The sequence below is a fragment of the Podarcis erhardii genome (assembly GCF_964252035.2).
Source record: "Podarcis erhardii genome assembly, chromosome: 7".
NCBI lineage: Eukaryota > Metazoa > Chordata > Lepidosauria > Squamata > Lacertidae > Podarcis > Podarcis erhardii.
In genome coordinates, this window is record NC_138511.1 from 23,714,827 (window position 1) to 23,739,474 (window position 24,648).

At 45.6% G+C, this 24,648-nt stretch overlaps 2 protein-coding genes across 2 annotated transcripts; both read right to left on the reverse strand.

Moving 5' to 3' along the window:
- Positions 1–1,756: 1,756 nt before the first annotated feature.
- On the reverse strand, positions 1,757–4,232 carry HES5 (hes family bHLH transcription factor 5). The gene is made up of 3 exons (XM_081869946.1): positions 4,141–4,232; positions 3,704–3,869; positions 1,757–3,367 (listed from the first exon to the last, which is right to left on the reverse strand). Exons 1-3 carry the CDS (start codon positions 4,192–4,194, stop codon positions 3,111–3,113), a joined length of 477 nt encoding a protein of 158 aa, XP_081726072.1. The 5' UTR covers positions 4,195–4,232; the 3' UTR covers positions 1,757–3,110.
- Positions 4,233–14,679: 10,447 nt separating this feature from the next.
- On the reverse strand, positions 14,680–17,237 carry LOC309347757 (transcription factor HES-5-like). The gene is made up of 3 exons (XM_081872529.1): positions 17,118–17,237; positions 15,770–15,953; positions 14,680–14,964 (listed from the first exon to the last, which is right to left on the reverse strand). The coding sequence occupies exons 1-3, from the start codon at positions 17,178–17,180 to the stop codon at positions 14,690–14,692; spliced, it is 522 nt and encodes a 173-aa protein (XP_081728655.1). The 5' UTR covers positions 17,181–17,237; the 3' UTR covers positions 14,680–14,689.
- Between the last annotated feature and the right edge of the window lie 7,411 nt (positions 17,238–24,648).

Below are 24,648 nucleotides of genomic sequence, written 5' to 3' on the forward strand. Positions count from 1 at the left end.
CTGTGAACAATACAGAGTAAAATGCATTAAAATATACAGTTGGATGTTCACAATTAAACCCACAGCAACACTTGGAGTCAAGCATGCTCTATAGCCGCAAATTGTTGACAAAGGAGAAGAGATGAGTGGTGGGAGGGTAGAATAAATATCCTGGTGGAGGTCATGACTGGCTGGACAAACTTGCTAGCAAATGACCTTACATTTCATTGCAGCTCCCACTTGTCAGGGTTGTTTTTGTTTTAAAGGGGAAATGCCCACAAGATGGCGCAATGTAGCCTGACAGTGTTGCTGTTCCTCCTTTCTGGGGGTGGCTGGTGGGAGCTTTTCTTATGTTCTTAATCTTACGGGGCGGGCGGCTACCATTATTATCCACTCTGGGCAGCTAACAGCACATATAAAAACATAGTGGTGTTGGGCAGGGGGTGTTATTGTTTCGTTTCTTATTGTTTTGTTTGTTTATGTTATGTATTTTTATGTTTTTATATTATTAGCTTCCCTGTGATCCTCAGATGGAAGGTGGTATAGGAATTCAATAAATGAATGAATGACTAGATAGATAATTGAAAGAGATTACAGTCACGGGAATAAGGTGGGTCCTAAAAACACACACCTGAGATTTCAAAGGACAGGGTAAATCTTCAGCATAATGAAGATGCTCGACTTACGTGTTTGGGAAGGGAATTACACAACATAAAGGCTGCCACAGAGAATGCCTTGAGTGAACATGGAAGGCCTTTAACAAGTTTGGATTTCCAGATTGGATTATTGCAACACGCTCTACCTGATGGGTGGTCTTTAGAGGGGGTGGCGGCCCAGGGGAGAGCATTCTTTGTGGCAGTTCCAAGGTTATTGAATTCCCTCCTTGCAGAGATGCATCTGTCCTGTGACTCTTAATTTGTTTTAAAGAGTTTTCAGTAATGCATTTTAAATATTGTATTCTGCCCTGGGACCTTTTAGTGAAGGATGAGTAAGAAACTGAATAAATAATAAGTGAAAGAGAGGTTTTTGGTTAATTGATTATTTCTTTCGGGTTTCTTCTTTCAGGTTGCAGTTGGAGCCAGGCTTTCCTGGAGTCATATGCAGGCTTTGCCCTAGCCTAGACAAGCAATGCAATAAGAAAGAAGGGAGAGCTTTCGTGCATGTGCAGAATGTCATTTTTGCACCCCTGGGGAACCACAAACACCTCCACACATTTGGGATTAGGAGACAAGGGCTCCTCTACATCTGCTCTGTACATTTCAAGCAGTGTCCTACCCCTTTAAGCAGTCATGGCTTCCCCCAAAGATTCCTGGGAGCTGTAGTCTTGAGTGTTGTTAGGAGACCCCTATTCCCCCCACTACAGTTCTTCGAGTGGTTTAACAGTCAATCTCTTCTCGCAGGGAACTCTGGATATTGTAGCTCTCTGAGGGGGATAGGGGCCTTTCCAAACAATTCTCAACACCACTAACAAATGTTCTGTTATGTGTGTGTACAGTTCACTAAAACTGCTCTCCTAAGCAGATTTGGGGAGTCTGCCCCAGTGAACACAATTGGATTAACAGTTCGGTCCTAGTGACCATGTCTCCTGGGAAGTAAATCCTATTGAACTTGGTTGGGCTTTCTCTCAGGTAAGTGCAGTTAGGTAAGTGCAGCCTTAACTCATGAGTAACAATCTTGCTGTAAAGCAAAGTGAAAACTCCACACTCCCTTGATGTTAGAGGCCAATTGCTCAGAGTGTCCCATCTTCAATCAGAATAACGCACTGGATACACTGAAATGCATGTAAGGCAAGCTAGTTTTATTTGTTTCTCATTCACTGTGCAAAAGTGGTTTCCAACGGATTACAGATTCGGTGCGTCACACCCAACAACATTACATCATCCTCCAAGGACGGTAGCCAGCAAAAATTAACCTACCATAAAAACAGTTATGGTACCGAAAGAAAAGTAAATACAATTTGTACAATTAGCCTTTCATAAAAGACATCATTAAACAATTCATGTTATACATATTTCAGCACTCTGGGCTGTTACATTCCTTCCTATGAGGATAGAAAACTATGTTTCTGCCTTTATAAAAAGCATTCGTTCAGCTTCTCGAACACAAACACTCTGCCTTGGAGAGTCAACCAATTTGAAGAACATCCTCTACACGTTATCGTCACAGGGTAACGCTTTTCTCTTGCCACACTGTACAGTCTACAAATGTTATAGAACTTCATCACAGCAGCAACATTCAAAGGCCTTTTTTTCCTTTTTTCAAAATAACCTCTTGCATTTGTGGGCATCTAAATAGCAGCTGTTTCACAGACTACATGTGTGTTGGAAATCTACAAATGTTACAGAACTTCATTGCAGCCCTGCATCACACTTTCCTTGAGTTCTTTCGTCTGACTGAAATATGTCCAGGAACTTGTAATAGCCCTTCTTGGATGAAGCATGGGGCTATGTGTGTGTTTCGAAACCTGGTATTTGCAGGGCTGGAATGTAGCCTGCCATGCAAAGGCAACATTGACACCTCATTACTCTGCCCACTTCTGGCTCCACATCTCACTGAATTGTGGCCCCCAAGGGCTTCCCACAAAGGGAAGGTGGCCCTGAGAATTGTAAGTGAAGTAAGCAAGCTGAGGATTTGTTCAGTTCCCTAGCCTTCATGGGTATTCACCCTGACCACCAAAATCTGGCCAGTCTGTTGCTGTGGCTGCAAGGAAGCCACACAAAGCACAGACTCTTGAAAAAAGAAAATGGCCCAAAAACTTCTTAGAAGTTACTCTTTTTTTTGCAAACAAAACAAACCTCAAACGCATGCACACACACACACACACACACACACTTTCTATCAATTAATAATAAGCATCAAGATCCGAACACAGCACAATTATAATGATTTTTTGTTCCCCTTGGGACAGCTGCCCGGAATTCTCCCAATAAAAGGATGACATTGGTTCATTCTTTCAGAACGGTTTTTCCTTTCTGATCACTTTGCCTTTTTGAATGCGGAAGGCTTTTGTCAGTCAGATACCAATACATATTAAACCGCACATATTCTCCCGAGGAGCGGTGCAGGATTTGCATGGCAAATTGCCAACTCCTCCTGGATGTCTTAAACACATGTCGAGAATAAGAGCTCTCCTACCAAGGCCTCCACAATTTGTAGGCTGGTTTTGAGACGGCGCCTTGGGGTGACCCCTTCTGAAGCAGAGTGGGGGTAGAAAGTGGAGAGGCGTCCTTGCTAGCCACCTCCCAAGGCTTCTGGAAGTGACTTAAGAGTTTGCTCTGGGTTTCGGAGTTCGTTGAGTGGATGGCCAGGAACTGCAGAGTTTCCTTCAGGCAGGAGGAATAGCCTTTGCTGTAATCCTGGGTTCTGCTTACAGACGATGTCGCCAGTGCTGTGAAGAAAGAGAGATGGGATTTAGAGGTGAGGGTGCCCACAGTGGTGTTTTGACCTAACACACACTAGCTATGTAAAGGGCATAGCTACCCAACACATTAAACCTAGCTTAACAGCCACCGCTTCTCCCTAGGAAACCTAGGGGACTTGTCATTGTGCCAAGGTACCTAGGCAGCCACAGGCAATGTCATTCTCTGAGTAGCACATGGGATCTTTGCGGCAATCCTGACCAAACTACCCCTCCCAGAATTCAGTAGTGGTAGAGATCCATGCACTGAATGTGGCATTAAACCGATACAGGTTTCTAGCATAAATAAACAAGTCCAGCACTCACTTTGGCTATATTTTAGGTAGCTGACGGTCATCTCCAGAACGTCAGCCTTCTCCAGCTTGGAGCTGGGCTGGTGTCTCTGGAATTCCTTCTCCAGAAGCAGTTTCAGTTGCTCGATGCTGCCGTTGATGCGGTCGCGGCGCAACTTCTCCACCAGAGGCTTCTGCAACTGTGAGGGGACAAGGAAAGGAGAAAAGAGAGTTAGCAAATCGCACGTGAGGAAAGGCCATGGCTCAGCGATAAGAGCGTCTGCTTGCGTGCAAAAGTTAACCCAGGTTTAAACATCCCCACCCCACCAAACATTGCCAGGTAAGTCTGGGGGAGAGTTAAGGAAGCTGAGTACAGTAAGTCCATTTTGCTAGCCTTCCACACAACCCCCTCTCTCTTGACGGGGCAGGATCTGACCATTTCCAAGCAGGACAACAGAAGAAAACACTTACTCTGTTTTTCGCTTTGGCTGCCTGGATTTCCAGCGAAGTGCCGGCTGTTGCCATGATTAACCCAGGAAAGCGAGGAAACTGTTTGGCTTCAGGTCTGCTGTGTGGAAGCGAAAGGGAGTGGGGGCCTCTATTTATATCCACCAGCCTCCTCCAAATGCCTGGGTCCAGAGCGTCTTGGAGTTTCCCACACTCCCTGGCCAATGGGGGAGTTTCTCCGGGACAATAGGGGAGGCATCTATTACAGCATGGTAAATTGACTGTGAATCGCTTTGGGATAATACCACTGTTCCCCAAGGAGCAGGTGGACTGGGGAGCTTGGGGTGGGGGGCGCGTAACAACAGAGACCAGCTTCGAGGAGGATGGGAATGTGGGAACGGCCATTATCTTCGGCCTTGGGAGCCGGAGAGACGTCAACATCTCAATATGCTGCCTTTTCCCCAGGATGCAGTGAAATTAAGTGCCAGGGAGCGATGCTCAGGAAGACTCTGTGTGTGCGCACACCTTCCCCCCACCCCTTCAACTTTCCCATTTCCAAAAGCTTGCCTTGAAAGGGGTTGTAGTGGGGGGCTAGCAGGATTTGGGAGACCCAGACCTTTTTCACTGACATTAAAGTGTGCTTGAATGAATACAGTGAGGTCGATTTTCAGAGAATAGCAACCAAAATGTAAAAGGAAAAACATATGTTCTGGGGAGGGTGCAGGGAGTACTGGAGCATAAGTTGGTCAGCAAAAATTATCTCCTATTAAAGGTGCACAAGGACTGTGACTTTTTCTGTTTGCATCTGGCTGGCATCCACCCTGGATTATAGGCCTCCTCAGAGTAGAACCATTGCAATGAATGAACTTGACTAATTTAGGTCCACTGATGGGTTTAGGCTGAGTGAGTAGGACTTGGTTGGGTACATCTCTCCCAGCCCCCCTCTCAAAATCACACATACCAGTTCTTGTATTTAGCTGTGCCTCCCTTCATTCCCAGGCCTCATCCCCACCCTTCCTCTGCAGAATTATTCAACAATTTCATTTTTATTTTTGTAACACAAAAAGAATCCCCAGCCATACTGCATGCTTAGGTAGCCTTGCTGTGTAATTAAACACAAAGCAAGCAAAGTCACCTAACCTTAAAAACAAAACAAAAACAAAAGCCCACAAAGGTTACATACATATATTTTTTCAGTTCCCAAATCAAAGAAAAGAGAGGAAAATACTCACAAAAGCAGCGGGAGGGAGAGAAGGGGGCGGGGCGGGGGGAGTATAATGTGATCATTGCCAGTGAAAAAAAGGTGAAATAATTTGTATCATGATATTTTAAGCAAGTAGCACTTAGCAAGTACCATGTCCCTTCAAGCAGGTAGTCGTTAGTGAGGCAGTTAATTCTCCTCCCGCCTCTCCCTTGGTTTCCACTTGGTTAAAGCCTTCAATGTTAAAACCCTTCAATGTTTCTTCACTATCTCTAGTACTTTGGCAAATAAAAGGTCTACCATGACTAGCAGCAGATCTCCAGGCTTTCAGATTCCTGGAGATGCCAGGAATTGAACCTACGGCCTTCTGTGTGCTCAGCCACTGAACTGCATCCCTCCTTTGCTTGGGGTTGGACTAGATGACCCTCGGGATCCCTTCTAATTCAACAGCTCTGTGATTCTCTGCTTCTGAAGAGCAAAGAGACCACACCTGCCTTAACTTTCTAAAGCCCCAGTTATAGCTGACAGGTTCTAAAGAGAAGGCAGTGGTGATGTATATTCTCGAACAGCTTTCGCCGACCCCAAGAGTCGGTGAACTCTTAAAGCCGCCAGTTTTATTTCAAACCTGTGAGATCAGGAAACCTGTATACCTCTGGGACTTGGCTGGTTTTAAAGAATGTGCGTCCCTCCTGCCAAATGGAGCAAAATCTGACCAAAGCAGGGTGGCGGAGTTCTGTGCAACACAGAAAGCTACACTTCCCTAGCTTAACCCATGCAATTTGAACGCCAGGCCACCTGACGAAGAATCCTGTGTGATGCAAAAGCTTGCATATGCCAGCACCGGCAGAAGCCTTTGCAATAACATTGTTTTACTGCTTCTGCCAGCGCAATTCTATCCATTCAGAAGCCAGTCCTATCGAATCCAGGCAGGTGCCTTACTCCCCTCGTAAGTGGGGTGAGGATTGCAACCTTCGGACACAAACCGCTGCCTTTGGCATGGCGCTGAGGGCACACCAGCTGCACAAAGTCTGATGGCTATGCGGGAGGTTCGGATAAGAAATCGGATGTACAGGGGTTTTTTTTTGGGGGGGGGAATATGAAATGAGTGGATTTCAGCAACGACTGCCACCCGCGTCACAAAGACCCCTAGGGACTCCCGAGCAGGGGGCGGTGGGTGGGTGGGTTCGCCCCTCTTCATGAAATAACTCTCCTTCCTTCTCTCCATCATCTCCCCCCCCCCAACTCCTTCTCCTCTCCAAATCACCCCTCCAGAGTACAGGCCAGATGGCATGAAAGGACTCATGAGGCACACGTCTTTTGTCTGCAGTTTAACAGCATGAATGGATCAATGTGTGGGAAACAGGGATTTGCAGGCTCACACCATCTGAGGTGAACCAGGCAGTCATGCCCCAAACAGCATCCCCCTTTTTCGGGTGGGGGTGGGTGGGTTGGCTGCACACACTCCCACCTACCCCCCCCCCCCCCCAATTCTCCCGCCACTGCAAAAATCTCTTCCTTTCCACACTCACTTTATAGGCCCATTAAACCAATGAGCTTTTCTCCTCTTCCATCTGCTGGCGGTTAATTCCCAGGGTAAAAAAAAGTGGTGCATCGTTTCCATCTTTTTTTGTTTTGCTTTTCCCCTTGGAGGGATTGCACTCTGCCCATGCTCTGAGGCACTGTCGTTATCAACTTGACCCTTCTTTTAAATTTGTGTGACTGGATTTGGTTTGTATCAAACGAAGCCCTTCTCAGAGTCGACCCCCTCGAAAGTAACATGCCCAGTTCAATGGGTCTACTCAGAGTAGGCCTGGTGTTGGATACAACCCTTTTGTAAAAATAAGCAAAAAAACAACAACTCCAAGGGCTTTTACCTAATATAAAAAACATTTAAAATTATGGATAAAAGAGTTAATGACAAATTAACCTCAATTTTGCATGACATAAAAAAGGTCAGTAGTTTAAAAATATTCATTATAAAATAAAATAGTATGTTAAAATAGATGTTCCCATTGTATATCTGGGTAAACTTACCTAAGTTATTAGTAGGCGTGCCAAAAAACACACAGTGTGGGTTCGAATTCCCACCTCAGCCACTAAGCTCATTGGTGGAAGTTTGGATAAATTTGTTGGGTAAAGGTTTTATTTATTTATATTTGTTTATTTAGAGCATTTACACCCTGCTCTTCAGCCAAAAAGGCACGCTGGGTGGCTTTTACATACAATCATTTTAAAACAAGAGAGTCGCTGCCTGCAGGCTTAGCACCTGAAAGACACGATATCCAAGGAGGAAAGGACAAGGAGGGAAGAGGAAGAAGAACCCCCCCCCCCCAAATTCAGGTGCAAAGGCTTAAAAACAGCAATTCAGGAGTAGGAGGCACCTGATGGAGCTGGTCTTTCAGCAGTACTGGTAGAATGAGTCCTGCTCCGCATCCTATTTATTTAAATAATTAAATATCCAATTATTTATTTACATAATAAACACATAAACATTTTAAGTTTGAAGATTTTCGAACACAACTGTTCATTTTGTTAGATAATTTATTTGATGACTTTACAGTGGTACCTCAGGTTAAGAACTTAATTCGTTCTGGAGGTCCATTCTTAACCTGAAACTGTTCTTAACCTGAGGTAACACTTTAGCTAATGGGGCCTCCCACTGCCGCCGCGCCACACAATTCCTGTTCTCACCCTGAAGCAAAGTTCTTAACCCGAGGTACTATTTCTGGGTTAGCAGAGTCTGTAACCTGAAGTGCCTGTAACCGGAAGCATCTGTAACCTGAGGTACCACTGTAATGGGTTTTTTCTTTTTCTTTTTAGAAATACAATATGTAATGCTTAGGGGACAGAGGAAGTGAAGGATGGGTAACAAACAAGCAAGCAAGCAAGCAAGCAAGCAAACAAAATTATTCTTAATAATGCTGCCTTTTCCTCCAAGCAGCTCACGGTATCCTCTCCCCATTTTATCTTCACAACAACCCGGTGAGGTAGGTTAGGCTGAGAGGCAGCAACTGGCTCCAAGGACACCCGGTGAGCTTCGTGACTGAGTGGTGGCTTTGAATCCTGGCCTCCCACAGTCCAACACTCTAACCACTACACCACACTACTACCAGTCGTAGTCTGTAGAGCCACATGCCTGAGCTGCTCTACATGAAAACAGTAAATTACGTACATATTTGCCTCTCCAAGGAACTCAAAGTGCTGCACATGGCTCTACTCCCTCCTTTTGAACCCTGGCCTCCCAGGTCACCTGATGCCGATTTTTAATCGTTTGGATATTTGTGGGGTGGGAGAGAGCTCTGACTCAAGCACGCAGAACTCCGCTTACCTCCCTCCCCCCCTCTGCCCAAATTGTCATGTCCTTTATGGAGCGATGTTGCAGAGGTCTGCTCAGATAGAAGTCCTAGTGACGTCAGTGGGACTTGCTCCCAGGTAAGAACATACAGGACTTCATCCAGTCTAACTGAGTCCTGTTGAAGTCAATGGGGAAAGTCATTCCCGGCCCATTGATTTCAGTGGGGAATCAGCTCAGCTGGCTTCGACCTGATCCAATTCCTCAATCCCAATATTTCCCCAAGTATTTTAAGCCTGGTCTGAACCAGAATTTCCCTGAGCTGCATCCAACTCAGAGTAGGCCCACTGACTTTATCAAACCTAAGCTAATGATGGACATTCATTTCAATGGGTCTACTCTGAGAAGGGTTATCATTGACTACAACACCACACTCTGGATTTTGTTTTCCCAATGTCTCCCATAAAGAACCCCTGATCATTAGGTCCAGTCATGGCTGACTCTGGGGTTGCGGCGCTCATCTTGCTTTATTGGCTGAGGGAGCCGGCGTACAGCTTCCAGGTCATGTGGCCAGCATGACTAAGCCGCTTCTGGCGAACCAGAGCAGCACACAGAAACACCGTTTACCTTCCCGCCGGAGCGGTACCTATTTATCTACTTGTACTTTGACTTGCTTTCAAACTGCTAGGTTGGCAGGAGCAGGGACCGAGCAACAGGAGCTCACCCCATCGCAGGATTCGAACCACCGACCTTCCGATCAGCAAGTCCTAAGCTCTGTGGTTTAACCCACAGCGCCACCCGCGTCCCAAATGCCTCCCATAGATTCTGTCAAATGTACCAATATGGGGCAAGCTGAACTGTAATAAAATAAAATAGCATTATTATTCCCCTTCTCTGAGCCCCCTTTCTAACCCCCCCTCAATTTCTAGACCTTTTAAAGAGGGTTTGAAATGAGTTTGGGAAAGCCTCCCCAATGCCAGCGATTTGGTGTCAGAGAGCATAAAGTTCCCAGCGTTGTTGTTGTTGATATATATAGAGAGAGTCTGGGGGATAATGCCGATCGCTCAATGTGGTCCCTGGGAAAGCGAAGCTCTCCAGATGGCCTATCAGGACAGAAATTGCCGGCCAGCACAATAGTGAGCTGCACAGCGGCACTAATGGGCGCTGTGGCCCAGGCACACTTCATTTGTCCTCCCCATGAATGTCATCAATGGGCTCGAAAGTGTGGGAAACACTGAGAAACCCAGCCCCACACTCTGGAGGTTAATAGGGGCATTGTCGGAAGAGTCCCCCTGAGCCGCAGGATCAACATAATAAATATCACCCCCACCCGGATCTCCCAGGAGAAAAGCTGCCAGCATTGGAGAAAGCCATTCAAAGTTAAAGGGAACAACAACAACAACAACAACAACAACAACAACAACAACAACAACAACAACAACAGCAATAACAGCAACAGCCAACTCTATATTTCGCAAAATGATTTGTCCGTCCGTTTGCTAGTTTTGTTTTCCTTGCGTTCAGAAGCCTCTCGATAGACCATTGCCAAACTTGACATAAGGATTCCCGGTGTGGGTGGGTGGGTGGGTTTTCATCGATGCTGGGCCACCAGCTGCCATTTTGAAACAAGATGGCAGACTGGAACTTGGTGTGACTTTGGTATGGCTTCTTCCTCTTTTTGGCATCGGTACAGCTGCCTTTTGAGTGTTCCTGAGGTGGTGGTGATCTATGCTGACGTTTGGGAGCTGGACGCCATTTTGAATGAAGATGGTGGGCTGAAATGTAACTTTGGTGTGACTGTGTCTGGTTTTTTGCTGTTTTTTTTTTTGGCATAGGTTTGGCAACCTATCGAGTTATTGGGAGAGCCAGTGTGGTGTAGTGGTTAAGAGCGGTAGTCACATAATCTGGGGAACCCGGTTCGCGTCTCCACTCCTCCACATGCAGCTGCTGGGTGACCTTGGGCCAGTCACACTTCTTTGAAGTCTCTCAGCCCCACTCACCTCACAGAGTGTTTGTTGTGGGGGAGGAAGGGAAAGGAGAATGTTAGCCGCTTTGAGACTCCTGAAGGGGAGTGAAAGGCGGGATATCAAATCCAAACTCTTCTTCTTCTTCTTCTTCTTATTGTTGCCCAGCGTGGTCAGGGCTGATGGGAATTGAATTCTTGCCCTCGATGGGAGAAGGGCTGTCGGGTCTAAATGCATCTTAAAATATAAGAAACCTAAGAATGGAGAGCAGGAGAGCCAGCCTTCAGTAGTTAAGCACCTTGGACAGCACACTAGACTGGTCACCTTGACCAGTTGTATTCAACCTTTTCAGACCAAGGGCTCACCTTTAGCCCAAGCATGCATTTGGGGACCCACTTCTTAATTTTCCGACATGTATATGTATGTTGGTAATGCTGCTGTTGTGACCCAACTTAGGTTAGGCCGAGACCCAGCAGTGGGACCGACCCACCTGCTAAAGACCACTGACCTTGATGTCCCCCAATCTGATGAAATGGATTGCATGCCTGTTTCAATTTTAGCAGCTATTTCTAATTGTGCATCAAGTATCAATATGTTTGCTGCCTGGGACTCTTTGGGGGGAAAGTGCAGGGTGGAATTACTACTACTACTACTACTGTTACTATTATTATTATCATTATTACTGTGTCATATGTATTCTTATAAATAATAGCAGGTGCAAATTTTATGCACATTAATTCCTTACTGTGCCCAAATAGGATAGATTGGGGTTGGAAACCTGTGGCCTTCTAGATGGACACTGTTACTGGATCTGATGTGGGGGGGTTTTCGGTGGGGGGTGGGAGGAGACAGTGCTTTCAGAGAAGGCAAGGCAGCACGAACAGCCACTGTCATTGGTAAGGAGTTGCTCTTCGAGACAGCCAGAATCTGCATGGCTGGAATGTGTTACAAGAAAGTTAATTTTCAGAAGTTGTGCCTGAGCTTCCATTTTCCTCATGTGCCATATCTTGTAAGGTTGATTATTGAACTTTTTTGTAGGGCTAACGAGGGACCCAGGGGATGAGTGACAGGGGGTGTCCTGTAACCAAGTGGCTGATGGGATAGCAGGAACTGGAGTCACAGGAGGAGGGAGGGTTTTCCTGCCACTGCCTTCAGCTGGAAGTGCCTTCGCCCAATAGACATCCTTATCCCCTCTTCCACAACCACCGCCTGCTAATCAATGCTGGGATGTAACTCAAATTCATTAGAAAGCTCCTCAGTTAAAAAGTCTGTGAAAGATGGAACGAACTGGGAAAGCAATGAAGAAATACATCATCTAGCAGGGAAAAACGAAGGCACAGACGAGGAAGTAATTTATAAAGGATGTGCCCATTTAATGGCCTTGTTAAAGGAGGAAGAAACTACTACAGGGCATACTTGAGAAGCAATAACTTGGGGCCATTGGTATTAGATGTTCCTTTGGTTGTAGTTTAAAGGACTGAGAAAATAGGAGGCGCTTCAAGCAAAGGACAGAATTCCTATGGATTAGACATTATTTGTAAGGACAGGAGAAATTTACGCTTTGCATTGAAACAAGATGGCCACAGCAGAAGAGATGGATTTGAGGTCCTGACCAAAGGTGCTTTTTCCAGGGTCATATAACTCTTTTTTTTTGAATTCGCAAATGAAGATAAGTTTTCTGAAAATGGCTGGCTGTCTTTAATTCCCATGGCTGAATACAGAAGACAAGGTCTGCCTAACAAACAATGGAGGAGACTATTTCTCAATGAATGTTATGCACTGTGTGACATTTATCCATCTCTCTTGGTGGTGCCATACATTGCCACAGATGATGATCTCAAGGAGGTTTTTGCTTTCAGATCCCGATGCAGAATTCCAGTATTGTAAGGGCTCCATCCAGAACTATATGTGATATAAGACGCAGTGTTAATGCTGCAGCTAGTCAGGCAACTGGAGGAGGGTATAAAAGTGATGACGAACTGATTTTCCCAATGCTGAACTGATTTCCCTAGATATTCATTATATTCATGCCACGCACGAATCCTTGAAAAAGCTGAAGGACACCTCATGTAGAAAAATCCCACTGGCTATTGAGTCTAGAGTCACCCCGTGAGATAGAGCAAGCTTTGATTGCAACAAACCCACTGGCTCAAACTTATCTAGCGTGTTTTGACAGGTGCTATTCAGGTAGCAGACAGAGTTCAGTTTGGGTACACTGCAAGGATGGTTAGGACCGCATGGCACAACCAGCCTCTCTAGACAGTTTGATGTTGGACAGATCCTTTGGACACAAGTGTGCTTAATAGCAATCCAGCTGCTGAATTCTGCACCCATATTGAACTATTCTAATACTTTAGCTAAGTAACTCCACTCTGTCATTTTGGCTCTGAGCCTTGGAAGATCTGCTCCCTTGCCTTGCAGGCTTTTCCCCACCTGGCCTGGGAGGGATGGACTCCAGCTACAAAAGCTGCGATTCCTGGGTTTTTGTTGTTGTTGGGGGGACATTCTTGCAGTTGTTGTTGCTGTTGGTTTTTTGTACCTTTATTTCAGATATTGTTATTAATGTGGAAATTGTTCAATTCTGTTGCATATCTTTTAATGTTTTAGATATTGTTTATGATTACTTTTGTTAGGTTGTAGTTGTGCATTCTTTGTCATGCCGTGAGCCGCCTTGAGCATGGTTTGAACTGTGGAAAGGCAGCATGCAAATAAAATTATGTGTGTGTGAGTATAAATGCCATGAAAAAATAAAGCAAATATGTATGGAGGCAGGGCTAGCAAGTGAATAGCCATGGTGCTTAATAGCAAATGACTAGTGGAGGAAGGTATCGGATTGTAACTTACTCAGAGTAGACCCATTGAAATGAATGGGCTAGGTTAGTCATGCAGATGAAGGCCAGTGGGTCTACTCTGAGTAGATTGTGGATTGTAGGAAAATGGAAAACTGCCTTGTGAACACAGCCAATGTATTATATCTAATTAAGTTTTGCTCAGAATAGAACTGAGAATAATGGATCCAAGATAGTCAATTTCAGTAATTTCACTAATTTCAATTGGTCTGTCTCAAGTAGAACTTATGGTAGTTGGATTACAACCCTATGATTTTATAGTGGCTTATACCTAATGGGCTCGTTTAAGATTTGAACAGGTGTGTGTTGTTTTCTTGTTGCTGTTGTTGTTATTGTGCAGGTTATTAAGTATACTACTCCAGAGCTGAAACGAAGGATTCATTCATTGTGGAAGAAAAAATGATTTCTTTATTAACATTTCTATCAAAGAAATTCAAATTATATTCAACACCACATGGGGATGAATGCAACATCGCTTTATAAAAGCATTCCAATTTGTTCGTGTTCAACAAACGTACATACGCACATTACTTTCTCCTTATTAAAGATACATAAACATGTGTTTCCTTCACAAAAGGCAGAAAACTCTCCCAAATGGGAGACGCATAAGGCACAGAGAGTGAAACCTAACACAAGGCCCTTTAGATGCTGTTGGAATGCCAACTCCCATCAGCCCCGGACAGCATAGCCGATGGTATGGGAAACCTCTGAAATCTCGCCCCGCTCAAAGATTGGAGAGTGGTACACACTATCAGAACAGCAGGGGATTCTCAGTCAGTGGAGCTAGGTTCCTGGAAGGTTCACTCAGAAAGTAGAAAAAGAAAGAAAGAAAAGACTAAAGCACTTTGATACAAATTACAGTGTCGAAACAAAAGCAACCCTTCTTCTGAAGGACAATATGAACAGAGAGTCAGGAAGTCTTTCAGTCTCCCAACAGATGCTGTTGGAAGTCCTCGGCAATGCATCTCTATTGTCAGAAAGCTAAAACCACTTTCTTTCCTTTTCTAGACTGCCAAGGAAAAGACGCCTCCTCTCTGCCACAGCAGCCCATAAGAGCAGACAACTTCACGCTCCTTCATTGTGAAGGGAAATGACTTTGCAAGAACATTTCTTGCGGCAACAAACAACCCAACTCTCCCCTCCTTGGAAATCAAATGCTTCCTACTTCTTAAAGAGGAATCGTAAAGAATCCTTTAGGTTTTATCTGAGCTTTTTCTTTCTTTTACTTTGTAGGTGGTTATTCTACTGGAAGTCCATCCAGCTCCTCCTACCAAGGTCTCCAGAGCACCGTGGCAGGTGCTGGGGGCTTCTTGTTGGCAGCTTGTTTCTTGGGTGGGGCATGAGGAGATGGTGGCAGGCAGCCCATGGCAGGAGTGCCTGTCTGCACCCTGTCTGCGATCACGTGGACTTTGCAGAAGTGCTTAATCAGCCGGGCTTGCGTTTCTCTCTTGGGCTCACAGAAGGAGAGGAAATGCAGCGCTTCCTTCAAGCAACGCAGGTAGCCGGTGTTGAAATCAAGCTCTGGATTCTTCTGGCTCAGTGCTAGAGAGATGAAATAATTTTTTTTTTAAATTATTATATCAGATGCACAGATGTGAGCACAACTTATGGCTGCTTCTTTGACTATTTATACATTTAATGTGCATTGTTCCCCCTCCAAAAGAAAATCCTGCTAGCTGCAGTTTGCCCCTCACCAAGCTATAATTCCCGGCACCCTTAACAAGCTGTGGTTCCCAGGATTCGCTGGGGCAAGCTCTCAGTATAGTGCGGTAGTTAAGAGAGTTGGATTTAGGCCGGGGGTGGGGGTACCTGTGGCTTCCTAGGTGTCGTTCACCTACTTAAGATCCAGTTAGCATGGACAATGGTCAAGGATGATGGGAGTTGTAGTCCAACAACTTCTGGAAGACCACAGGTTCTGCAGCCCTAGTCTAAATCCAACACTCTGCACTACCACACCATACGGAGGGACCTTCGGACATATAATGCAGGAGAAGCATGCATCTGCCACAGGTCAACCAATTGTCCCTCCCTGAAGAATATATCTACATTTTCCCTGTGCCACATTTCTACACTTAAAAATGTGTTGTGCAAACTGGCTTCTGGGACCTTGATCTGGGAAAACTAGCTAGGAAACAAAAGACCCCACAACCCACGGCAGGCTCTGGCTTTCCACAACTCTCACTTACTCCTTGTATACAATTTTATTTTATTTTTGAAAGCAAATTTTGTCAAATGAATAAGATGCTACAGGTGCCATTCAAACCCCCTGAAACAAGTAACCTCAGGGACTTGTGGAACATTTGCCTGACAAGGCTTGGGTACCTAAGGATGGAAATCCCACACTCACCAGGAGCCTGAATTTGATGCTGCTGTTGCTTCAGGTAACTGACAGCCACTTCCAAGATATCTGCTTTCTCCAGTTTGGAGTTGGGCTGATGCCTCTGGAATTCTTTCTCAAGAAGGACCTTCAGCTGCTCAATGCTGCTGTTAATCCGATCGCGGCGCATTTTCTCGACCACTGGCTTCCTCAGCTGCAAAGGAGAAAGAAGGAAAAAGGCCTTTAAGCTTCACAAAGTCAATGAATAAAACCTATGCAACAGCATTCAGGGGCTGCTGGCCATGCAGAATTTTCCAGTGCCTGTCATTTGATTTCAGAATAGCAGAATTTCCACCTTTGCATTAGGGGGTAATTGATCTCCTAGCTCCATTCTGTCTCTCCCCCCCCCCCCCTTCTAATCTAGCACATCTTAACTCACATTTGATGGTAATAGATACCCTGCTTTATAGACTAGATTTATCTAATCTATCTAAACTAGGGGTTCTATCTAAACTGGTGAATGGACCACTAATGGACGAAACTGGTGAATGGACCACTAATGGTCTCCAAGCATCATTTAGGTAATTCACTGCTTGCCCACATTAAATATTCCTAGTGATTTTGAATTTTGTTGCTTCTTTTGTTTCTTATATTGTATTAAATAGAAGTACAGTTTGAATTCCATGGAATGCAAATTGTCATCCAATGTAACATAGGAAAATAAAAGAAGCATTAAAATTCATTTTTAATTTAGCACAGTGCATTACAGCTGCCACTACAGGCAGAAAACTTAGTAAGCGGCCTGTCGAGACCCTCAGCAACTTGCAAGTGGTCCAGGAAGACAAAAAAGTTTGGCAACCACTGACCCATCCGTTTAATATTCTGTTTAACCACCCACCCACTGAACAGCTCAATTGAATACCCCATCCATCCCATTTAATAATCATTCGTTGATCCAGCCAGATAATCTATCCATTCATCCTTCAGTCTAATATTCTACCTACCCTTTTCTAAAATAACTGTATGTGCTCAACCCGAGCTTTCCCTCTAGCCTCCCTACAGCCTTCCTTTCTGCCAGTGTTACCTTCTGCCTGACACACACACACACCGACATCAGTTCCCACATACAAGCCAGTCCTTTGATTGATCTGCACTTGATGATGGACAGCTGAATGTGTGAACTGGCTCCCTTTTCATTGGGGGTGTGTTGCGGAAGAAGCAGAAGCAGAACATTGAAGCAGTGTGAGGACATCCTAAACGTTCTAACTTGTGGCGTTGCATCTGCACACACAAGACACTGAGGGATGGCAGCATGTGGGGACCAGCTCTAGAGTAATGACACCTCTGCCAAGACCGGCCTACAGAAACCCTTGCCTACCTTGTTCTTCTCTTTCGCCAGCGCCCTCTCTTCCTCCACATGGACCATGCAGCTAGGAGCCATCCGTGACCCTGTCAGCCGAAGTCAGGCAGCTCTGGGTATTAGCTGTCTGACCCAAACGCAACCCTTCTGCTCCAAAGCTCTCCGCGGGCCTCTATTTATATCTGCCAGCAGCTCAGCAGCGATGTGAGTTTTGGGCTCCTTGGCGTTTCCCACAGTCACGCAGCCAATCCCGGCACGCGGTCAGATAATAGAGGAGGCATCCCCTTAGTGCACGCTACATTGACCGTCAATGAGCCCCGAAGAGAATAGCCTTCTGCCTGTACCAACTGGTAGGGTACGCAAAGCCGCGCGGCAGGGCTGCCAGAGGATCTGGGAAAACCTCGCCGCCCCACCCCACCCCCCAGCTGCCTTGCCCAGGATCAATTGCATTCCAGAGTTTCAATCCCATGCCACGCACATCCATAGGTGGGGAAACAGTTTGCTGTTGAGTGTAAAAGTCTGAAGGGAAAAAGAAGAAGAAGAAGCATATAGATCAGGACAGTGGGAAAAGGAGAGTTAAAGTGGGCTTAGTTGTTGATATTATTATTATTATTATTATTATTATTATTATTTTATTAACTGGTTGATTGAATTTGTATACTGCCCTTCATTTGTAGATCTCAGGGTAGTTCATAACTTAAAATTGCAATATAAAAAAGGCAAATATTTATTCCTTGCATTTACAGAAGTAAAGCAATAAACGGAGTTGGAACAAAAGCCGTGATCACATAATTGTACAGTTGGAAGGGATCCCTAGGGTCATCTAGTCCAACCCCAGGAATCACGGCTAAAGAATTCCTGGCCAATGGCTGCCCAACCTCTGTTTAAAAACCACCAGTGGAGGAGAGTGTGCCACCATCCAAGGTAGTATGAATCAGGACACTTGGGCTGCATACGCATGATTCCTCCCACACGAATCCTGGGAATGGTAGCTTGCTACGAGTGCTGGGAACTGTAGCTCTGAAAGGCGGTGAACTACGGTTCCCATGATTCTTTGGTGGAAGCCATGGGCTTGATATCTATGATGCGTGCACAGACTTTAGTGACTGAGCTGTGGGAGTGGGGCTGATAATGCCAAGGTTGCAGGTTTGGTCAATGTTTGGGACAGCTGCATTTTCCTGCCTTGCAGGGGGTCAGACTAAGATGGCCCTCAGGTGGTCTTCCAACTGTACAATTCCATGATCTTATGATTCTATGAAATGCCGCTGTCTGTCTCCTGTCCCTGGTCAAGGTGCATATATATATTCAAAACATAAGAAAGCTACTTTATACTGAGTCGGGCTATTGACTTTTGTGTGCTGAAGGTCCCAGATTCAATTATCAGCATCTCTTTCAGATGTCTTCTAATGTTTGTATAGTTACTTACCTCCTTGGCTCAGGGGTTGCATAATTCCATACCCTCCAACATTTCTCTGGTGAAAATAGGGACATCTTAAGGAAAATCAGGGGACGCGGGTGGCGCTGTGGGTAAAACCTCAGCGCCTAGGACTTGCCAATCGTATGGTCGGCGGTTCGAATCCCCGCGGTGGGGTGAGCTCCCGTCTTTCGGGCCCAGCTCCTGCCCACCAAGCAGTTCGAAAGCACTCCTAAATGCAAGTAGATAAATAGGTACTGCTTTATAGCGGGAAGGTAAACGGCGTTTCTGTGTGCTGCGCTGGTGCTGGCTCGCCAGAGCAGCTTCGTCACACTGGCGGAAGTGTCTCCGGACAGCGCTGGCCCCCGGCCTCTTAAGTGAGATGGGCGCACAACCCTAGAGTCTGGCACGACTGGCCCGTACGGGCAGGGGTACCTTTACCTAAGGAAAATCAGGACATTCTGGGATCAAATCAGAAACCAGGACAGCTTCTGTAAATCCAGGACTTTGGCCTTTGACCTTTGGCCAGTCACTGCTTCTCAGCCTAACCTACCTCACAGGGCTGTTGTAGTGATTAATTGAGGAAGGGGAGAACCATGTACACACACCACCTTGAGTTTGTTGGAGAAAAGGATGGGATGTAAATGCAAATCATCGATAAATAAAACCGAGTATAAGATACATATATTAGCAGGGAATGCTAGGCACCACCTTGGAACTTTTTAGAAACCCATGAATACTGTGGTTTGAAAAATCGATAGTGTCATTTGTGAGTTTGGATCTGAAACGCCAAGAAATCAGGTGAAGCCACACAAAAGCTATGTTTCAAAACAGTGCCTGGCATATATGATTGTTTTTGCTTTAATGTTGTCTTGTAAGTTGCTTTGAGTTCTCCTTTCTGGAAAAAAGTGACTAAATATTAATAAAGAACAATAATAAGCTACCATTTTTTTACTGTAGCGTTGAGATGTATTCAAGGTTTCTGTGAGGTAAAAAACAACAACAAAAGAGCTGAGAGCTGAAGGAACTCTGAAGTTAGACTCAAAGACGCCCCAGGACCACTTCCTAATTTAAAAGAAGAGAGCAGGGAGAAAGACTAAAATGATCTCTGTTTTATAACAGGTCATTGTCAAAGAGGCAAAGAGAGTGAGGGAAAGAGCCGGCTCCATCGTAATCATTGTCAGAGTCTGAATGAGCTTATCTCTTTGTCCAAGACAGATGTTGAGTAGAGGCCTGTGTTTCTATCCCCTACATTTTGTGGGAAAGCTGAGAGCTGAGTCATCTCAAGATCACTTGGAGCCTTTCAAGGGGGATTCTTTTTTTATAAAAAAAGAAAATGCAATAACAACAAAATGATACGAGGTGGAGGCAGGCAGCAGACGTTCGCTACCATTGACCATCTCTCTGCCCCATCTCTCTCTCTCTCTCTCTCTCTGACATTGTGTGTCAGATCTTCAGAGCAAAAACCATGAGAATTCGCTATCTGTATCTGAGGGTTATGGGTATTGTAAGAGGTTTCTTTTCTTTTCTTTTTATTAAAAATAAATAAATAATAAATAAAATGATTGTTTTGATGGATAGCCCACCCTGTCACAAGGATCTGGGACAGATTATGGCAAAATAAAACAAAACAAGCCATCCAGTCCAAGGAATCTCAGCCAGATGGGCGGGGTATAAATAATAAATTATTAGGATTATGATTGTGACCCTCCAAGTCTTGCTATCTGCCCCTTGGGTCTCTCCCCAGGTTACATCGCTTCCTTAGTCACATCCCCCAGGCCAAAACTCTTACCAGCCATGCTTCAACCCTCTCCTTAAGTGTTTTTGCCTGGCTGGAATATGCCATTGAATAATGCTTTTTCTTGCTTGCCCAGACGGAGGTTGTAGAAACTATTGCACCATAACAAAGGTAAAACTTACATCCATCGCTCAGCCTGGTACTTTTGCCTCTGGCCCTGACCACCCCTGGGAAGTGGCCCCCGGAATGTGGCCCAGAAGGGAACACACACACAAAAAACCATTTTGACTTATTTTTAAAAGCAATTAAGCTGCATAGAAATGTTATGAAACAAACAAACCTATGCCTCCTTTTATTTACATTGGGCATTCCGCCTGGGTTTGCAGGGGCCTGATCCATGGTGGGGTGGACTAGCAGTTACTCCCGTCTCCTCCCCAATACCTATAATTCTTCTGGAAGGATGTTATTTCATGAAGGGAGGGAATGTAAGGGAGAAGCACTGGATGGGTGAGGTTCACCCTTCCCCAAACTCCAAATTTGACAACCCTACCCATAAATTTACAGAGTGGCTTCTGAATGGGTGGGAGATGGGAGTTTGCAACAGCTTTATCTAATTTTAATCTGAGCATTGTGTGTGTCATCTATCCATCTGCCTGCCTGCCTGAATTCCTACAATAATATAATCATACTATCATATAACGCAATCATGCAAAGACAATGATACACACACCCACACATTTATAAAGTGGTACCTTGGTTATCAAACTTAATCCGTTCCAGGTCTGTTCCAAAACCAAAGCGTTCCAAAACCAAGGCATGCTTTCCCATAGAAAGTAGTGCAAAATGGATTAATCCGTTCCAGACTTTTAAAAACAACCCCTAAAACAGCAATTTAACATGAATTTCACTATCTAATGAGACCATTGATCCATAAAATGAAAGCAATAAACAATGTACTGCAGTCACACAATCAATCAATCAATCAATCAGTATCTGAACTGGTTACAGATAGGTAGCCGTGTTGGTCTGCCATAGTCAAAACAAAAAAAATTCCTTCCAGTAGCACCTTAAAGACCAACTAAGTCAGTTCTTGGTATGAGCTTTCGTGTGCATGCACACTTCTTCAGATACTTCTTCTTCTGGAAACTTCTGTTTCAGTGTATCTGAAGAAGTGTGCATGCACACGAAAGCTCATACCAAGAACTGACTTAGTTGGTCTTTAAGGTGCTACTGGAAGGAATTTTTTTTGTTTTATCTGAACTGGGTTCCACACACACACACACACACACACACACACAGACACACAGACACACAAAAACAGACAGACCTCAGCGTAACACTCAAAACAGAAGTGTGGCACTCAAATTGGAAGCATAACACTCAAAACGGAGCAAGTTCGGCTTCTGAAAAACGTTCGCAAACCGGAACACTTACTTCCGGGTTTGCAGTGTTTGGTTTCCAAGTTGTTTGAGTACCAAGGCATTTGAGAACCAAGGTACCACTGTAACCTGCTCTTCATCCAAAGGGGCTGCACACCCAATGCCTGTCTCATTTTGTGTTCACAACGACCCTGTGAAGTAGGCAGGTTAGGCCTAAAAAGCTGGCGACTTGCCAGAGCTTCCTTACGGAGCCTGATGGCTGAGAAGGAATTTGAACTCGGGTCTTTTCCCGGGCCTAGTCTACCAGGCCACATTGGCTGCCGCTGCCAAACCGTGTTGAGCAGGCTCCGACCCTTTTCTGAGAGGGAAGGCGAAGATTGACAGCTAGCTCATTCACAAAGCTGGTTAAAGCGCCAGCGGCAGTGTCAAAGAGTGTTTCCCTCCCACCTTGGAAGTGACAGCCCCTGACCCTCATTGCCGGATTGTAACTACTAACCAGATGGTCTTTTGGGAGTTGGGTGTCCCCCCCCCTCCTCCTCTAATGCATTCAGGCCCAAGCACCATCACTAATGTCACCCGTAGTGGCGAGGCACACGTCTATTGTCTGAGCGAGGAGGGGGAAAGTGTGGGAAACTCAGCGGAACTCAAACCCACACAGCCTGGTGCTAATAACTCCTTTGTGGGGCATGAATGTGCCATGAACTCACGTGGTTCTTTCAGCCAGGGCTGGGGGTGAGGTGGGGGGGGGGGAAGGTGGTGGAAGGCAAGGGACTCAGATAAGTTTTTCTCAAGGGTTCTCATTTGTCAAGGAGGGATCCGGGGAGTTAAAGGAGGGGAGGCACGCGATGGCCAGAATTTGCAAAACTGAAGCGCATCAAGTTGAACTGCGGAACTCGCTTCCACAGGAGCCGGCGACAGCCGACATCGGATGGCCTGAAAAGAGGATTTGACAAATCCATGGAGGAGATGGAGACTAGCCACGATGGCTGTGCTCTGCCACCACAGTTGGACGCAGCTATGCTTCTGAATGGGGATGCGGGTGGCGCTGTGGGTTAAACCACAGAGCCTAGGACTTGCCGATCAGAAGGTCGGAAGTTCGAATTCCTGTGACGGGGTGAGCTCCCGTTGCTCGGTCCCTGCTCCTGCCATCCTAGCAGTTCGAAAGCACGTCAAAGTGCAAGTAGAGAAATAGGTACCGCTCCGGCAGGAAGGTAAACGGCGTTTCTGTGCGCTGCTCTGGTTCGCCAGAAGCGGCTTAGTCATGCTGGCCACATGACCCGGAAGCTGTACGCTGGCTCCCTTGGCCAATAAAGCGAGATGAGCGCCGCAACCCCAGAGTCGGTCACAACTGGACCTAATGGTCAGGGGTCCCTTTACCTTTATGCTTCTGAATACCAGTTGCTGGAGGGCCGGTGTGGTGTAGTGGTTAAGAGCGGTAGATTCGTAATCTGGTGAACTGGGTTCGCGTCTCCGCTTCTCCACATACAGCTGTCACCTTGGGCTAGTCACACTTCTCTGAAGTCTCTCAGTCCCACTCACCTCACAGAGTGTTTGTTGTAGGGGAGGAAGGGAAAGGAGAATGTTAGCTGCTTTGATACTGCTTCAGGTAGTGATAAAGCGGGATATCAAATCCAAACTCCTCCTCCTCCTGGTGGAAGCTGGTGGAGGCAGTGGGGTGGGCGGGATCCCCACAGGGGTGCTAACTCTTGGTGTTCCTCTGCCTGAGATGGCTGCCTTAGCCGACCTCATGGTGATGGTTGCATGGGGTTTGAGGGCTGGTGCAGGGCATCTGGTTGGCCACTGTGAGAAAGGAAGCTGGTCTAGATGTGTCTTCTCCAGAAGATTCTTCTTAAATCTTGACCCATCAAGCTCTTTGTGTCTCAGGAGGACCCCGATATCTCCTAAAATGTATCTCCCGGGGTAAACTTGCCAGGACCCTTAGATGTTTTCCTTGGAGGCCCTTCTCCAGGTTCAGCCTCTGAGCGACGTTTGGAAGGTGGCAACATGGGACAGCAAGGCCTTGTCAGGGGTGGTGGTTCCTCATTTCCTCCATGAGGTCTTGAAGGGCTTTCCCTTGGAAGATGCAGCAGCAAGAACTGTATTCTGCCGCTCCAGAGGGTATGACCTGAACCAGTGGATTTGTATTACAAGAATGGTGATTCTGACCAAAAATTCAGAAGAGCTTTCGGAGGATAAGACTGTTCAACAGTGGACTCCTTCAGAAGGTGGTGGGCTCCCCTTCAGTGGAGGAAGGTTGGATGGTCACCTATCAGGGATTCTTTAGCTGTGGTTCCTTCATTGCAGGGGGACGGACTCGGTGACTCCTGGAATTCCTTCCAACTCCACACTTCTATGAGTGTATGACATTTTCATGAAGACTTTTTAAAAAATGCAATCTTAATGTAGAAATGTGGGGAATTGAGTAAGGGTAGAAAAACGAGAAACCGAGAAGAATCAAAAGTGACAAATTTGATTTCTTTCCTTGAGCTTGAACTGGCTGCCTTGCAAGGCCCCCTCAGTGATCCAAAAAAACTATGTGTTACAGCTGAAATGAATCCTACACTATTGTTGCTAATGGGCATGGCTAACTTAGGTTTGTTAATTTCAACGGATCTGCTCTGAGTAGAATTTAATTGGCTACAACCATATCAAATCCATCATATCTCTCTCTCTCTCTCTCTCTCTCTCTCTTAATCTAGCTATCATCTATCTATCTATCTATCTATCTATCTATCTATCTATCTATCTATCATCTATCTATCATCTATAAATAAAATGGACTACGTCCCTAATTAATGCTCCATTCACTAGTTCAGCACTTACTGTGCGACACACTGGATTCTACCGTATGCAAAGAAAATCCATATAAATCAGTGGAGCTAAGTTACCCATGTCTATTTCACAGATTCATAGAATTGAAAGGGAACCCCAAGGGTCATCTAGTCCAACCCCCTGCAATGCAGGAATCTCGGCTCAAGCTTCCATGACAGAAGGCCATCCAACCTCTGCTTAAAAGAA